General features: G+C 39.4%; 1 protein-coding gene across 2 annotated transcripts in view; it reads right to left on the minus strand.

Annotated features, from left to right (window-relative positions):
* The window catches only part of LOC128734238 (probable helicase with zinc finger domain), a 29,259-nt gene that overhangs the window by 4,097 nt on the left and 7,156 nt on the right, over nucleotides 1-18,006 (minus strand). For both annotated transcript variants that reach the window (XM_053828310.1, XM_053828309.1), the window contains one exon: nucleotides 4,268-7,713. In XM_053828310.1, the coding sequence (XP_053684285.1) occupies nucleotides 4,303-7,713 (3,411 nt within the window). In that variant the 3' untranslated portion in view covers nucleotides 4,268-4,302. The remainder of the gene's footprint in view (nucleotides 1-4,267; nucleotides 7,714-18,006) is intronic.

Here is an 18,006-nt window from a genome sequence, read left to right on the forward strand (position 1 = left end):
GAGGAACTGAATATATTTTGGTATGCTCGTGACATGTGACAACGATGTAAGTCGCAAAATAAAACGACTAATTACAGCTGCGATTTGGCCTTTACGCAGGCATTACATTTTATAGCTGAAGTCCCGTAGCTTGCAAATTCGCGTAAAACAGACGCTCTAGAGAACACTAATCCCTTTACGGACATGAATCATGGACGCTAAAAGAAGCTGATCGACGAATGCTTGGGGTTTTAGCGTAAAATTTGGCAAAATCCAAGATGGAGTGTAGCGCAGACGCATGAACCACGAGCTATCTTAAGAATGCAAATATGCTGTTATAATGAAGATAGCACAGTGTGGCAGTCTGCGCTGGATTGGTCACGTGTCTAGAAGGCCCGACGAAAGAGTAGCCAAAATTATTTTAAGCAGAGAATCAAGAAGAGGCCGTAGACTGCGGAGTAGACATCGCACTGATAGATGTGCGCTATCGAGGATGATGCACGTTCAGCTGGTGTTCGAGGGGTTTGAAGAAAGGCCGAATTCATTCGGCGCAGGATCTATAACGGACCGTCGCTGAAGTAAACTGAGTATGGAGCTTAAGCCGACAGTTCAATATTTATAAGTAGTCAAATAACTGCGGATGAAATACTAATTCTACTTTTAAACACTCTGAATTGAAGCTGGTAATATTTTCGGAGCTTGGACCCCAACAGCTCAACTTAAATGATTTCATGAATCATGGGGCCCCAGCAATCGAACATTCGTGAGTCATAGAAAAAGTTTAATTGAAGTATAAATTTTGGTTTAAAGTTCGGGGCCGCAATAATCCTATTTGAAGCTGAATTTTCAATCATCAAACCGTATGATTTCATGAATCAAGGGGCCCCAGCAATCGAACATTCATGAGTCATAGAAAAAGTTTAATTGAAAGAGAAATTTAGGTTTAAAGTTCGGGGCCCCAACAGTCTCATTTGAAGCTGAATTTTCAATCATCAAATCGGTTGATTTCATGAATCATGGGGCCCCAACAATCGAACATTCGTGAGTCATAGAAAAAGTTTAACTGAAAGAGAAATTTTGGTTTAAAGTTCGAGGCTCTAATAGTCCCATTCGAAGCTGAATTTTCAATCATCAAATCGGTTGATTTCATAAATCATGGGGCCCCAGCAATCGAACTTTCGTGAGTCATAGAAAGAGTTTAATTGAAAAAGAAATTTTGGTTTAAAGTTCGGGACCCCAACAGTCCCATTCGAAGCTGAATTTTCAATCATCAAATCGGTTGATTTCATGAATCATGGGGCCCCAGGAATTGAACATTCGTGAGTCGTAGAAAGAGTTTAACTGAAATAAAAATTTTGGAAAATCTCATTTTGTGTAACAACGAAATTTTTACTGGGGCCCACCGGGCATTTGCCCGGTTGCCCGGTGGGCCAGAACTGAATATATTTTGGTATGCTCGTGACATGTGACAACGATGTAAGTCGCAAAATAAAACGACTAATTACAGCTGCGATTTGGCCTTTACGCAGGCATTACATTTTATAGCTGAAGTCCCGTAGCTTGCAAATTCGCGTAAAACAGACGCTCTAGAGAACACTAATCCCTTTACGGACATGAATCATGGACGCTAAAAGAAGCTGATCGACGAATGCTTGGGGTTTTAGCGTAAAATTTGGCAAAATCCAAGATGGAGTGTAGCGCAGACGCATGAACCACGAGCTATCTTAAGAATGCAAATATGCTGTTATAATGAAGATAGCACAGTGTGGCAGTCTGCGCTGGATTGGTCACGTGTCTAGAAGGCCCGACGAAAGAGTAGCCAAAATTATTTTAAGCAGAGAATCAAGAAGAGGCCGTAGACTGCGGAGTAGACATCGCACTGATAGATGTGCGCTATCGAGGATGATGCACGTTCAGCTGGTGTTCGAGGGGTTTGAAGAAAGGCCGAATTCATTCGGCGCAGGATCTATAACGGACCGTCGCTGAAGTAAACTGAGTATGGAGCTTAAGCCGACAGTTCAATATTTATAAGTAGTCAAATAACTGCGGATGAAATACTAATTCTACTTTTAAACACTCTGAATTGAAGCTGGTAATATTTTCGGAGCTTGGACCCCAACAGCTCAACTTAAATGATTTCATGAATCATGGGGCCCCAGCAATCGAACATTCGTGAGTCATAGAAAAAGTTTAACTGAAAGAGAAATTTTGGTTTAAAGTTCGAGGCTCTAATAGTCCCATTCGAAGCTGAATTTTCAATCATCAAATCGGTTGATTTCATAAATCATGGGGCCCCAGCAATCGAACTTTCGTGAGTCATAGAAAGAGTTTAATTGAAAAAGAAATTTTGGTTTAAAGTTCGGGACCCCAACAGTCCCATTCGAAGCTGAATTTTCAATCATCAAATCGGTTGATTTCATGAATCATGGGGCCCCAGGAATTGAACATTCGTGAGTCGTAGAAAGAGTTTAACTGAAATAAAAATTTTGGAAAATCTCATTTTGTGTAACAACGAAATTTTTACTGGGGCCCACCGGGCATTTGCCCGGTTGCCCGGTGGGCCAGTCCGCCCCTGGACATGGATTCGATAAGCGGATAGTCGCCAAAAAAGTAAAGTAAGTTTCGACCTGGATTAGTTTATTTCTGATAAAGAGTAGAAGTTAAAATTAGATGAAAATTTAGACGCAGCAAATTTTTCGTTTTTAAATTGAAACATTTAAACTTTGGTTTCTTTGTAAAATTTATATAACAAAATCGTCACAAATATTGTGTAATCAGCCCATCGAAAAATAAGTAAAAGCGCCTTTTTCGTTTTAAAATCTGGGAAATTTCTTGCTTGTTGGCTGTTGGCGTGTATTTCAATTTCCAATTTTCACCTTAAGGTGAAAAATAGTGTAACGAGGACTCTCTCGATACTTCGCATGTACCTGTGGGCAGAGGTAAATGTGTCCGGTGATCAAAACCGGTGTTTGTTGGGATACAAAATGAACAAACTACATACATTTGAAGCTGGGACAAATCGAGACATTTGAAGAAGCCTTGTAATCAATCAAATCTTTATTTAGTTTATTGCTGATTGTAAAAAAATTACCATCAAAAGGGTGCAATCGCTCATAAAAGTGCTATTTTACATTAGTTTTTTTGCTATCAATAATTTAAGTGGTTTAGCAAAGCAGTTTAAAAGTTTTATGTTTGAAGTTTATGTTATGTTACGATGAAACATGCACATTGTAAATTCTTTCAAGTATGCTTCGTAGTTTTGATTTATTAAACAAAACGAAATAATAACTAATAAAACCTTCATATGCTTCCAAAGTGTAAATAGAAATAAAAAGAATTCATATTAAATGTGCAGTACAGTTTTGATTTTTGACAAAAAGATCCATCGTGATAATATTTTGAAAACGAGTTAAAAGACTTAAAATGGAAAGGTATCCGTTTTCCTTTTAGTTTGTCCAATGTAAACTTTTTCACAGTGGCTATAAGCAATTTTGTAAAGCCCTGCTCTGTTTAACAATTCAATTTTATCTTTTGTAGACCTCAATCTGTTTTGGTTGTTTCTACTTGTGTAAACAATATTTGAACCAAATCTCTTTAATTTTGGACGAAGTTGGTGTGTTAACACCGTATCGTATTCCACAGCTACCCTTTTCAGGTAAGATGAACCAGAATAAATGTCTCCAACCACTTCGGGAACAAAAGAATCGCTAGCTTTAAAATGCGATTCCTTTTTTCATTAAAATACACAATATATTATTCTGCTAGACCTACGTGTTCGTGCTAGACATTAGTTTTAATTGGATTTAGGTGACTGATCGAGAAAACTAGTTGAAAAAAAGGGTGGCTGTGCACTTCTTCGATACGGTTTACTTTCAGGACATCAATTTCGTCTAGGTTTCTCTGGGAAGAATAATCGGGACGGGATGGCTTGGTCACTTTTTTCTGCAACCGAAGCCAGCGAAATTGCAGGTGTATAAAATCGTCGTTTGGGGCAACGGAAGGAAAAAGTGTGCTTGCATGTGATTGGTTAAAAATTGAAAAGCATAGCTTTTCAATCAAGTTTGACTGTTTAAAGTTGTATAATGGCTGTAATCCATGTAGGGGTAGAAAAATGATTGATGTTTGAAATCTTGCATTCAAACGTTACAGTTCCGTTTTCGTTCTCACCAAGACCTGCCCAGTATAGTAAACACAGACGTAGTCCTATGTCAAAATTTTGACTTCAGAAGGTCCAGTTAACAGAAGCTAGATATAAAGGTTAAAATTGAATGGTATAGAATGCACTTACCTCTCTCCTCCTCTTGTCAAAACTGGTTTCCATGCTCACTGAAAGTAGTTGTAGAAGCCATTACTTTTTCGACCAAGCTCCCGGAGTGCTGCAAAAGGATCACCGGCACCGGAGTTGGACACAGCTCCACCATCCAAACTATTACCATCTTTCGGCGCTCCAAGTTGTTTGTTAGCGCTTTGTGCAAGATTTCCTCCCTGGCTAAGCACACTGGCGTAGGTTTGATTCTGTCGACTCAACAATTCTTCCACGGTGCTTGTGTTTACATTTCGGTTATCATGCAAATGATGCTGCTGATGATGGTGATGATGTTGTTGCTGTTGCTGTTGTTGTAATTGATGCAACAATAATTCACGATTATTCAAGTTATGTTGTTGTATCAAACTGGCTGCAATATTGTTTATGGAAGCGAATCCCTGGAAACCGTTGGCTTGATCAGCGGCAGCAAACTGGTTCTGGTTTTGCGTGCTACCAAATAGCATATTGGCATTGCTGCTATTGTTCGGATGTAATTTTCCTTCCATAGCATCGAAAAGTGATTGTTGCAGGTGGTTATCTAGCAAATCTGGCGTAGACGATGTTATGGATTGAGCAGTAGACGATGAACCAGCACTATTCTGATAATTTTGACCAGCTTGGCGGCGGTAAAGGGGTACAGACTGTTGGGTCGATGATGCCGGATTTGAATTGATTAGTTGAGGCAACTCCGTAGGTGTCAGCGAAGAAGATAGGTTTCCGAATAAATCGACACTTTCTAGTAATCCTTTAGAGTTATTTGAACCAAGAAGTGCATTTCCATTAGTAAGAGCTGAACCGATATTCTGTTGTGGATGTAGCATTGTGGTTGGATGCTGCATGTTATTTGATCCAAGAATATCTTTGTTCAGAATATTGTCCAATAGTAGTTCCGCTGGAGATGGCATTGGCTGATTTATTTTCTTTTGGATTTGATGTTGTTGTTGTGGTTGTGGTTGGGAAGTTGAAGATGCTAGCGTTGGAACCTGTCGTAGTATATCGTTAAATTTGTTAGCTGCTTCTAACCCTTGTGTTTCGACAAGCCTAATAAACCATGTATACTGAAATTCTTTCGACTGGAGAGCTACATCCAGGAAACTCATATTCGGTGGCAGCAAATGATTAAAATCTGCAGTGACAGCTGTGTTGTTGGAATGATGCTGATTCGGGTGTTGTTGTAGCGATGCAGGCTGTGACATTTGTCCAAATTTTTCGGGGATGTGAACATTTTGTAGGAATTGAATATCCTTATCCATAGCGTGACGATCATCAAGTCTAAGTGGGTTTAAAGTTTTCGCTGTTGCTTGATGTAACATTGTTTGTTGTGAATGCGCTGGAGGCAGTTGCATTTGAGATGCACGCACTGTTATTGAGGCCATGAGGTCATTGGAAAGGTTCGACAGATATGGATCTAGCTGAGAGTACAACGAAGAGGGCTGTTGCTGCTGCTGTTGTTGGTAGGAACTGGGACTGATTGGACCTCCTAGTATTGGACGTATATGACTTTGATGCATTTGATGTGATTGTTGTTGCTGCTGCTGTTGTTGCTGTTGTTGTTGTGGCTGTTGTGGTTGATGATGGTGATTTAAGTTAGGAGGATGCTGTTGGTGATGTGGGAACGGGCCATAGCTTTGAAGAGTTTTATTTTGCTGTTGTTGTAAATAAGGCATCGGTGGAACAGCCGATAGCTGCTGCTGTTGCGATACGGGGCTTCGCATGGGTGGTGGAATCAAAGGCCGTCCACTTGCAGCTAAAGGCAAGTGTTGATGCTGCGGCAGTTGAGGACGAACTTGTTGAACTGTATTTTTCTGTGGAAGCCGCCATCCAGGTGGCGTATTTCGTCCGCCAGGGGATGGAACCATTGGAAAATGACCAGTAGTGTTTGACGTATTCCACAAATTTGTTGGATTGTTCTGTTGAAAAGCAGACGGTCCACCCTGTTGGATACTTTGAGGTACAGGTGGCCCTAGAGCGTTTGGGTGAGGGGGCGGCCCGCGCATTGGTTGTTGTTGAGGTTGTTGCTGCTGCTGCTGTTGTTGTTGCTGATAAAAGAACATATGATTTTGATAGGGATATTGTTGCTGAGATTGCTGTGGTATGGGAGGATGGCCAGAATGTGATCCGGGGCCCGGGCCATGACCAAGGTAAGGGGTTGGCGGTTGTTGCATTGGAGGCGCTATCTGCCGAATCATGCCACCCGTAGAAACGCCATGATTACCGGTAAAATTTTGACCTGTTTGGTGGTGGAAGTTGTTTGCATGCTGGACATGATGTGGAGGCTGTTGATGGTACTGGTTAGTAACGTTTGCCGCTTGTTCTCTTAGGTACGCTTCAGCTTGTAAAGCTCGCGGGATAAATTCTGGTGCCAGTGGATTCAGCACGTAAGTTTTCTTCAATTCAACGCCATCAAGTTGAGACCTTAATAATGACCAAGTTATCCCGAAAAGGCTTTTGTTTTGATAGCATATCTCAATAAATCGTTCCCACACCTTTCGACAGCGGCCTATCGAACACAGGGCGACCGGGTCTCCCACCACCGCTACCAAACTTTGCGCTCGGGTAATAGCCGTATTTAGTAATTTAGAATTACTCAAAAATCCGTAATCTACGTCTTCGGATACACTACCTACTTCGCTAGCATTCGTGTTACAGGTTCGCCGAGTTCTTACAGTGGATAGAAAAATTGCCCGAAACTGTTTTCCTTGCACATTCAACACTCTTTCCACACTGATACCACCCATTCGGCGTTTTCTAAGTTCAGATCGAATACGAAAGACTTGATCGGCATACGGAGTCATAATTCCAATACTCTGGTCATTGATCTTGCCCCATGAACTGGGCCATTTCTTTCGTAGTTCGCAAACACGCTCTACAACCTCATATACCTCTGAGTTATTGTAAAAGGCGGTGGAGTTTTTGTCCTGAACATCCTCACCTCTGGTAGTGAAAAAGGTTAGAGGATAGAACTTCTCATGTCTGGGCTGTTTACCGGAAGCGATTAATTTCTGTTCGTAAAACAACTCCGAAGTAAATTTGATGATCGCCTCGTGAGCACGATAATTTTCACACAGCAGTATCTTACACGGAAAATCGTTTGGATAATGGTCATATAATCGTTCGAGCAGCGAAATGTGCAGTTTACGTTCTTTTGCAAAGTTGGAAAACAATTCAGGGGACATTTGCATGTGATCTCCAGCCAGAACAATCCTAGTTTTCTCAGTGGCTAGCGCCAACGGCATGATAGCCTCACATTCCATCGCCTGAGCGGCTTCGTCTAGAAAGATATGAGTGAAATGCCCTTTCGGTAAATCTAGCGATGCCAGCTCCATCGAGATATTCAGCGTCACCACTACGATACGATATCGAAGAATGTCTTCGACTGTTGGTCGGCGAAAATTGCGTACGTTGATGTTAAGGTCAATTAGGCAGTACTGTGGAATAAGGAAAATATCTGTTAGATTAAGCAGTGCTACGATAAAATTTTGTACGAAACTGGAGGATTTTCTTTTGCTTTCAAATATCAAATCTAAGAAGTTTCGCGCAGACCTATTGCGTTTTCGATTAACTATAGAGTAAGGCGGGGCATAAGTGCGATGTTTGAAGTTGTCATCAATTTTCGCGAGATATAAAGAAGGACAACAACCAAATATATTTTATAGTGATGCAGCTACTCAAAGTCTTTACATTCAACTATAAATCATCTGGAATAATAGTGTTATTGAAAATAAATTCTTCATTCTTCTGATCAAGTGCCGATTCGCACTTTTACCCCACTAGCGGGGCAAAAGTTCGATTAGCGCGGGGCAAAAGTGCGAAGCTCGAATCCATGAAATTAACACAGCAGTAGCTTACAAAACCATATTATCTTCAATCTGCGGTATGTTTCGGTAAGGAATATTCTCAATTTACACCTTTCCTATTTTGCGCTGGTGTATTGCAGCCTCCATCAGATCGAAACTTTCCCAAACGTTTGTTTTTTGTTTCATCAGCGGAAAACATTGTTTTCCTTCGACCAACATCTGTAGAGCACACAGTTTTCTGCAGATCTTCCATTTCTAGTATCTGTAATATAGTGCCAAAATTGTATTTAATTAGCTATACATTTTTGCCTTGTTCATGAATCGCAATTTTGCCCCACTAGGCGCTTGACGGGGTTTGATTTAATTATGGACAAACTAAATATATTTTGTAAACTCTTTTCACCGGATTTTCAAAACAGATATGCGAGTGTTGTAAAACACTGCTACAAATTTTCAACAAGTAAAATCAACCTGTTGATATCGTATTACCCGTATAACGAAAAATTACATCAAAACCGCCCTAAAATAACATTTGCACATAACTCAGCAACTATGTTCCGTAAGCAACCAAAGTTTACGTTAGATTCAAGCTGTCAAAGTAGTCACTCATCCATGCCAATGTAGTCAATTTACTCGGAATCTGCACTAAATCATTAATAAATCATTAAATCGCAGTTTTACCTTCATCACACTTTTACCCTCCTCGCCCTGACTTTCGCTGACAGACGAACAGCGTCGCGCGCAGTACCTTACAAGTCGCAAGCACTTGCATAGTGTCGTCGTCCCGTCAGTAAAATGAGTTAGATTCTCGATCCATGAATCGAACTTTTACCCCGTCAGTAAATCGAACTTTTGCCCCGCTAGGCGTTTGACGGGGTTAGATTAAATTATGGAAAAGCGAAATATATTTTGTAAATTCTTCTCACCGCAATTTCAAGAGAGATATCTGAGTGATGTAAAACGCTGCTACAATTTGTCAACAAGTAATATCTTCCTGTTGATATCGTATTTGCCGTACAACAAAATATTACATCAAAACCGTTCTAAAATAACATTTACCCATAACTCAGCAACTATGTTCCGTAAGCAACCAAAGTTTACGATAGATTTAAGCTGTCAAAGTACTCACTCATCCATGCCAATGTAGTCAATTTACTCGGAATCCGCACTGATAAATCATTGAATCGCACTTTTACCCTCTTCGCACTTTTACCCCTCCTTACTCTATAGATAGCGGAACTACGATGCATTAATCATTTATTTTGCATCACTTATTTCTTACTTATTTATTTCATCAACAGACTTAAATGGTCGCAATGATGGTTAACTTCTTAGAATTAGGGGTCAAATTTGATATATATAAAATGTAAACGGAATACGCGCTATCGTAAGGAATTAAAGCCTAAAGGGTGCCCACATCAAGTTACTCAACTCTTTCATCGGGACATAGAAAAACAACTCGGGATCGTGCAGTCAACGGTGAGCCGTGTGATTAAATGATACTACGAAACTCTAAGCAACGAACAGAAGGAGAAATGCGGCGTTCTCTTAGTGATCAGGATCACAAGCATGTCGTGAAAGTGTTTTAGCGGAATCCCAATGCTTCGGCCGTGAGCAAACCAATATTTTTCCTTAAGGTTTTTGCTGTTTGTCCCTTCAGTTCAAGTTGCTGATAAAATATTGTCTTTAACCAGCCGACTGGCGTCAAAGACATATTTTATTGTATATACCTGCATCACCAAGAACAACAAGCGCTTGTGAGAGCGAGTGTGTATCAAAATATATTCTCATAGAAAGTTGTCCTGCATGCTGGTGTGAATTAGAGATGGTCGGGTAGCGGAAAATTTGCCCGAAACCCGCACCCGTACCCGTACCCGCCGGGTTCGGGTCGGGTTCGGGTATTGAAAAAAAATAATTTGCGGGTTCGGGTCGGGTACGGGTTCTTAATTTTTGTTTTTGAAACCGGGTACGGGTCGGGTCGGGTATCTCTATCGACCACATTTAACACTAAAGATAGTCGGGTACCCGGGCCCGTCCCGTACCCGACGGGTTGCGGTCGGGTTCGGGTATTAAAAATGATAAATTTGCGGGTTTGGGTCGGGTACGGGTTTTAAATTTTTTCCTTAATCGGGCACGGGTCGGGTTCGGGTATTCAAATTTCCATACCCGACCATCTCTAGTGTGAATAGATATTAATTTGTCCCAATATGTTTGTTTTATAGGCAGAGAATAACTGGTTTGTCGCTCTTCGTTTTTGTCGGGTTTTTCTGCGTAGGGTCGCACGGGGCAAGATACCCACCTTAAGCTCACTATCAATATAGGGGTAATAGGGGCATAATGAGCATACGGGGCAAAATGGGCCATCGTTCGTTTGGGCATATTGGGCAATCAATTTCGCTAATTTGATTAATGAACTTGTTGATAATGTTCTTAATAAGCATCTCAACAAAAATCACGTCCAAATTCGTTGACATGTCTGAGATATTGAGAAAAAGCTCGAGCCGATTCAGGATTGTAAAAATACTATAAGAATTGCAACCCTCAAAATAAGCTCTATAGCCATTTGTTGCGTGCTATGGACTTCTCCACTCCATGTAAGGTTACTATTACCATATATGAACAATTACTTTGTATAATTGAGATCTTTTTTTTTGTTTTATCGCATTTATTATAATTATTTTTGATTAGCATATAGCTGTAAGGGGCATAATGAGCATGCCTGGCAAGGTATTTGTACTTTGTACATAACCAATAAAGGCTGGAAAGTAATATAAACATAAAAATGACACAGTCAAGTATAATGTTGCGTAATTGTAAGCAACAATCAACCCGAAAATAGTGCTTACAGAGCAAAAGTTGTGTCTTTCATCTATGCCACTTCAACTGCCATGTTGCCTATGTTGTTCAACTGAAAAAAAATCGTTAAATAGAAACAATCATTAAACAACCGCTGAATGAAATCAAAATAGTCACCATTTCTCTTTTCTTCTATATGATATAATCTTTTATGTTATTTTCCAGTAAAAACTGGCTAAAATGATAAGTTTAACTAACGTGCCCATATTGCCCCGCATGGTGGCCCATTATGCCCCGTATGGGTTTTGAACGAAGCAAAAAGTATCATTTTTTAAACATTTAAATTTGATGGCTGTTCATAGTCAAGCAATATTCTAACATTGTTAATTTATCAAAGACATGTCAAATCGTAAGTTTATGGCAATTATTAGAATTTTGATTACGCGCTACATGTTTTATGAAGCGTTTTGCTTAGGTGGCCCATATTGCCCCTACCACCCCTATCCGAAGAAATCTGCACCAAAGGGCTTAAAACCCTCGCTAGGTTATCTTTTACAGTCTTTTCTATAACCTGTACTGCCTCTGCCTATAATCGCAATCAGTTCCATCTGCAATATCATCGAGTTGAGAAAACAGCGTTTGAAGGTATTTTTCTTGTTTTGGTGATTTCACCGGTTGAGCACAGTTTATTCATATTTTTTCGACATAATATAATGACATAGACCTTTAATATAACTTCTTTATCAAAACATTGCATTTTTGTGAAAATTGCGATAAAACATTAGGTAGAGACTGATATGCGATTACTTAGGCCATCGAGTAGCTAAATAATCGCATATCAGTCTTAGCTCTTCTCAGTCGCAACCGTTCTGTGATAGAAGTAGTTATGCTACGAATAGCATTTATTTCAGCTTTCCAATGGTGTCCAATGGTCTTAAAATGAAAATCGGTTGAGAAGCTCATGGTGAAAACGGCGATTTTTGTCATAAAATCCAATAAAGTGACCAAATCCAAGATGACCACCAAAAAATTTAATTTTTACTTCAGAAATTTCAACCTGTTCTTTTTCTTTACAGAACTATGCCATTTATTAGTTGTTTCATTGCAAATTCAGGAAACATTTCATGATATATATTTCAATATTTTGCTAAAAATTAAACTTTTTTTAAACCATCTAGCCCCTTCGCGAACGAGGGGTCGACTGTTTTGAGGTATTAAGAATTCTCATATTTTAACCATTTCCAACCAATCAAGTTCAAATCAAGTATAAGAGTTTCAATATTTGAAGACCTTACGTGTCATTAGTGGCTCCGTTTACACGAAAATTACTCAATTAACTTCCGTATGGAATTTCTTTGAAACAACCCCGTACTTATTAATTAACTGATGATTTTTAATAATTAACAAGCGTAAAAACAACAACAAATATTGTTTATATGGATTGAAGTAAAATATACCCAGGAAAAACATTTGGTGGGACTAATATGCGATTATTTTTAAGATGGGACAATTTGTCTTCATTTTTTTTTTCAGACTTTTTGAAATAAAAACAGCTTTTTTGTATTCTTAATGGATAGTAAAGCAAGAAAAAGAGAGAATCTGATATTTAACTCAAAAACGATGAAAATGCATATGGGACTGTTATGTGATATAGGCAGTGTATCATGCATATTGGGTGCTAAAAGTTATAACGCATATCAAATATTCACGAGCAAAAATTTATCGATTTTTGAGAATTTTACCAACTTGCGGGGCAAGATGACCATCCTTTCCAAATGCTATTAAACCTTCATTGTATTTCACGTATAATCTAAATAATAAATATGGATTCAAGCTGCTCATAAACTATTTTAAACATTATTTGAATAATTTGGAGTATTTAGCTAACCATAAAAAAGTTGTTCATTGAATGTACGTATTTCTCTGTGATCATTGACAGAAATATGTTAAACAATGTATTTTTATTGAAAACAAATAAATATTCGTTTACGTTTCCGTTTGCAGCACGAGGTGGGGCAGTTAGAGCGAAGTCTGTCCAAGGCTGAGAAAAGGTGGTTGTGATAATGATGAAAGAGTCCCTGCGGACAACGCTAGCTCCATAATGCGTTGATGATGATGAATTAATGAGAAGGAAGAAGAGATAACAGAACTTGAATCTATGCAGACCCGCTATAATTGTGTAATAAATAGTATTAAATTGAATGAATGTACTTATCTTGATGTTCTCCTTCCTTTGGTTTATCCGCTCCCTGCCTATGTTAGTCTGTCTTGTTCGAGTTTCCAAATACATATTAGCCTTTCGACGTCTCCAGGCCGTCCTCTCTATAGCAGTCACCTATGACTGGTCTCTTGACGCCCCTCACAACAACATTATTGTCGTCGTGAGGAGTAGCGATACACATCAGACCATAAAAAGAAAAAGAAAAGAAAAGGGGAGAATTTTAGTCAACACGATGATTGTAGTTTTCGGGTTAGTAATATCACGAGAATTCTAAGATTCTATGCCTACCCATATCCTACTACTGACCGACTACTCGATAGAATGGACGCTACTCATCTCTCCAACTACCCATGTCAACGACCACCCAGCGCCCTTTAACCATCTATGCTCCTTAAAAGCCACAGCCGTTACCTTACATGCCATCAGTATTGTAGCTGTTGGTGTCAATTTCCGAATTTTTGTGCGGAATATTATTCAAGAGCAATATTAATATTATCGCTTAGAACTATTGAAAAACTGCCAGAGCTTTCGAAAAACAGAGCAGATGTGATATAATGGAGGCCTAGCACTCGTTCATATTATTCCCGGTAGTCATTGCGTATTTGTAGCGGTAGTCAACCTATTTTATCGGTATGCTCCTCAGATAGTCATCAAATTGCAGCATCCCTGTCACTGAGATAGGATGTGGGTGACGGATCTTCTACATGATCTTCACTTTGAGATATTATTATTATTACTATATATAGTTTCCTTGTGTCTGACTGTAACGCTAGATCCAAGCAAGCTGTTGAATAAAAAATTTTCTAGACTCCAACACGCGTTGTGAAGATAACAATGATTACAGTCAGTGGGTGGGTGGGTGAAATAGGCAATTTGATAAGCTGCCACATAATGCGATAGTGATTTCGCTTGAATAAAAACATTTGATTTTAAAACAAATTTTTGAAACAAACGTTAACCGTTTGAGATTGATGGAGTAAACGTGTGATTTGGCACGTGATGATAAGGGCAGCCTATGATTTAATCAAGCTATAATTCATTATCAGAAGCTGCCAAAGTAGCGCATACTCAATTAAAGCGCGAAAACGCATATCCTGTTGAGTATCTTTATACCTACATTTCTTTCTTACGGAGTTTTTGACGAGAAGCGTAGCTAAAACCCTTCCCGAATTAGGTGTGGGATGATATCTGAATCACACAGAGGTGATGTAGCGTGTTTTCTTAAACACAGTCTGGTGTATTATCGAGAAACACATACAAACTTCGATGATAAAAAAGCAAGAATTCACCAAAATGTGTTTTATGTGGAACATATTGTCCCAATATTTTGTTGCTAAACTGACCCGACCTAAAATATCCCAATATAAAGTAATATAAATATTGAAGTCCGTAAATTTGGGTTCTAACTTTAAGAATTTAGTAGAAGTAGCTTTAGATATTTACTGTAAAGTATTTTATTTCAAGTATATTAAAAGTATTCTAATTTTTTAAAGAACTGGGTCGCAAAAAAGCCGTCGAAATCTCCAATATCCAAAGATTTTGTATTGCATTGACTCGATTTCAAGCAAATAACTAATCAAAGTGTTTGTTCGGTTTACTAAAACGAAGGTTGTTTTTGTAGTTGTGGTCAAACGAGTGATACCGGATTGGACAGCAAGCGTCTGCCCGGTATAATTTAATCGATATTTTCTACAATCATGATTTTGACGGGACCGAATAGAGACACGGTTCTAAAATTGAGTACTTTTTCAAAATGTACTCCCTCGAGCAGCACGTTCCTCGCGATTGACCGATTTTTGCCCTTTTATCTAAGCCCCATTTGCTTCCTTCGTAGAGTACATGTGTTTTAATTAATAAAAGGTTGCCAATTTAAGAGCTGTTCCACTAATAAATTTTACATGCTACTGAACTGTAAACCATATTACATTTTCAAAGGTTTTGGCATCGTGGCTAGCCACGACGGGTCAACCTAGTGTATATATATATTATGTTATGTGCAAATTATCACTGAAGCAAGACTGGGTAAGATGTTAGCGTAGTTGCTAACCCTTTGTGAGAATTATATTGAAGCGACAAATCCGATTGAAATACGAATAACATGGCCATATTTAAAGCACTACGACCATATTTTTAAAAAGTGAGAATGATGGTATACTGAGGTCTGAGGAAAACCCTTCGCTATCGCTTGAATCAGTTAAAAAATCGGATACCTGCTTTTACTTGAAGAGCTATACTCTAACAATATCTAGGTAGAAGTAGAATTCCAGTTAAAGTCTGCCAGAATTGGGCAATGGACAGAAACATAATGCCTCCCGAGGCTATAAAGCTTTTCGAAAGATTCGCTGGGTTCGACCGCGACGACAGCAGCGAGAATGGAGAGGACTTTGAGAGACAAGCAGCGTAATTCATGATAATTTGATACCGTTGAATACCGTTAACGCGATTAGCCACAAGACATGCAAATCACTCTAATAAAAGAGGGAAATGAGAAAATAACAATAATAATTATTAATAATTACATCCAAAACTATACAATAGAGGTGACAGTAACAGAAATGATAGCAATAGTGAAGATGGTTATAATTGTAACACCAGTAGCAAAGACAATAATAATAATGAAGTTATAACACAGGAAACAGCTACTGACTATGACTTAATGCCCATTAATAAATGTAGTTTGGCAGCATAGATGTAAGAGAAAATTCTGACTCATCATAGAACACTCAAATTCAAACAAAACTTGGCGTTTTTATCAAATTTCTCCTAAAAAATCGTGATAAACTTGATAATTTTTATCCACCAAAGCTTTAAAGCTCTGGAACTGTTCTACAATTCGTTCTTTGACGAGAAACCCTTATCTCTTTTAACTTAGTCGCAATTTATTTTTAAACGTATCGTGTTGGGTGTAGAATTGGTATCTGAAAACTGCGCGAATTCATAGGTCACCCATAGCGCACTAGATCACCGCGTGTGATGCTATTATGCGTAACTTGTCGTTCAAGCGCGCGCGTTCGTCCGCTCGTTTGCATTAACGTGCGCGCTTCGATATGAAAATTCATAACTTCTAGAGTTTTCATTTCTCCATTTTTCATTTCTCCAAATTTTGCATGCTTCTTCGAGAAAGATCAACAAATATTTTAAAATAAAAAAAATCGACAAAAAAAGTTCCAACTTTGAAAAAATTGCAATTGTTTATAAAAATGCACTATTTAACTATTGAAAAACAATCGAGAGGGGGTATGGTATACCAATTTTGAAAGCTTGAAATTTTGAAATTTTGCATGCTTCTTCGAGAAAGATCAACAAATATTTTAAAATAAAAAAAATCGACAAAAAAAGTTCCAACTTTGAAAAAATTGCAATTGTTTATAAAAATGCACTATTTAACTATTGAAAAACAATCGAGAGGGGGTATGGTATACCAATTTTGAAAGCTTGTGAAATAGTGAACACATCTGGTAGAAAGTTATTTTTTGATATTAAAAAACTATGTTTGCAATCACCATTTAAAAATTGTATTTTTTCGGATTACAATACTTTAAACATGAAACATGCAAAATTTGGAAATGGAGAAATGAAAACTCTAGAAGCTATGAATTTTTATATCGAAGCGCGCACGTTAATGCAAACGAGCGGACGAACGCGCGCGCTTCAACGACACGTTACACATAATAGCATCAAAGGCGGCCTCGTTATGAAGCTGCCCGTGGGTTAGAACATCGATTGAGCATAGCCTCTAGCCTACTGAATTCTAACGTCAATGGGCTCCATCTGGATAGAAATGTTAATGCCGTCTCCGACCTTGCTCCAGCTCCACCACTGTTCCGGCAGCTACCGGGGTGCACCGATTTTAGCATTGTGGGAACTCCTGACCCCCCCGCCGTAGTCGCGCCTTTCCTGCCTGCGTTCAACAGTCGTCCTGGTCCAAGGTGCGGTTGCGGGGAACAGTTTCCAACATTGCATTCATGGCAAGTACGAACTTTCAAGCCCACATCGCACCACTGATCCGCTCTGCGCTTCTAGGCCACTAAACCCCAACGCTCCTGCCTTCCATGGACGACGCAGAACTGGTACCTCAACATTAGAGCCGAACAATGCAGTTGTTGCATCTAGCATTGTGGACGATATCCGTCCCATGCGTTGTTACTATCAGAACGTGTGAGGATTACGGACAAAGGTAGATCCGTTCTTGAGTGAGTGTGGGTGTCATCTATTTGCCCCCGGATCGACGTAACGATATTAACAGCATTCATGAGCACGTGGACTCTATCGGTGCTGTTTTCTCCAACTTGGACCTCAGTGACTATGCTCTGCAGTTTGGGGACTATAATCAACCTCAGTCCGGTGGTGCAAGTCGAGCGATGGGTCTTTCCAGGTCGACTCCCTAATGGCTTTATCTGCTGCCAGCTCTACACTTATCGACGGTTTTGCCCTACATGGGTTGATGCAAGTCAATGGTATTGCCAACAAAAACGCCAGATTTCTTGATTTAGTATTGAGTAACGAGGCCGCAACGCCAGTCTGCACCGTTTCGGAAGCAATTGAGCCTTTGATCACTCTCGACGCAGACCATCCTGCTTTGGACGTCCTGTTGAATCTCCCAACGCCGATCATTTTTGAGTCTGCCTTCGGGAATGATGGTACACCGGATTTTCGCCGAGCTGATCATGATGGAATCAGATCCGCTATCTCTCGCGTTGACTGGCAGACAATAAACTCTGCTACATGTATTGACGACGCCGTCGATTATTTCCAGCGAACAATCGTAAACCTAATTAGTGAATTTGTACCCAACGCCCATCTGCCTTTAAAACCTCCTTGGTCGAACAATCGCCTACGCAGACTAAAACGGCTGAGGGCTAGAGCTCTACGAAGATACTGCCGGAATCGTTCTCACCTTACAAAAC

This window comes from Sabethes cyaneus, chromosome 2 (genome assembly GCF_943734655.1).
Source record: "Sabethes cyaneus chromosome 2, idSabCyanKW18_F2, whole genome shotgun sequence".
Taxonomy (NCBI): domain Eukaryota; kingdom Metazoa; phylum Arthropoda; class Insecta; order Diptera; family Culicidae; genus Sabethes; species Sabethes cyaneus.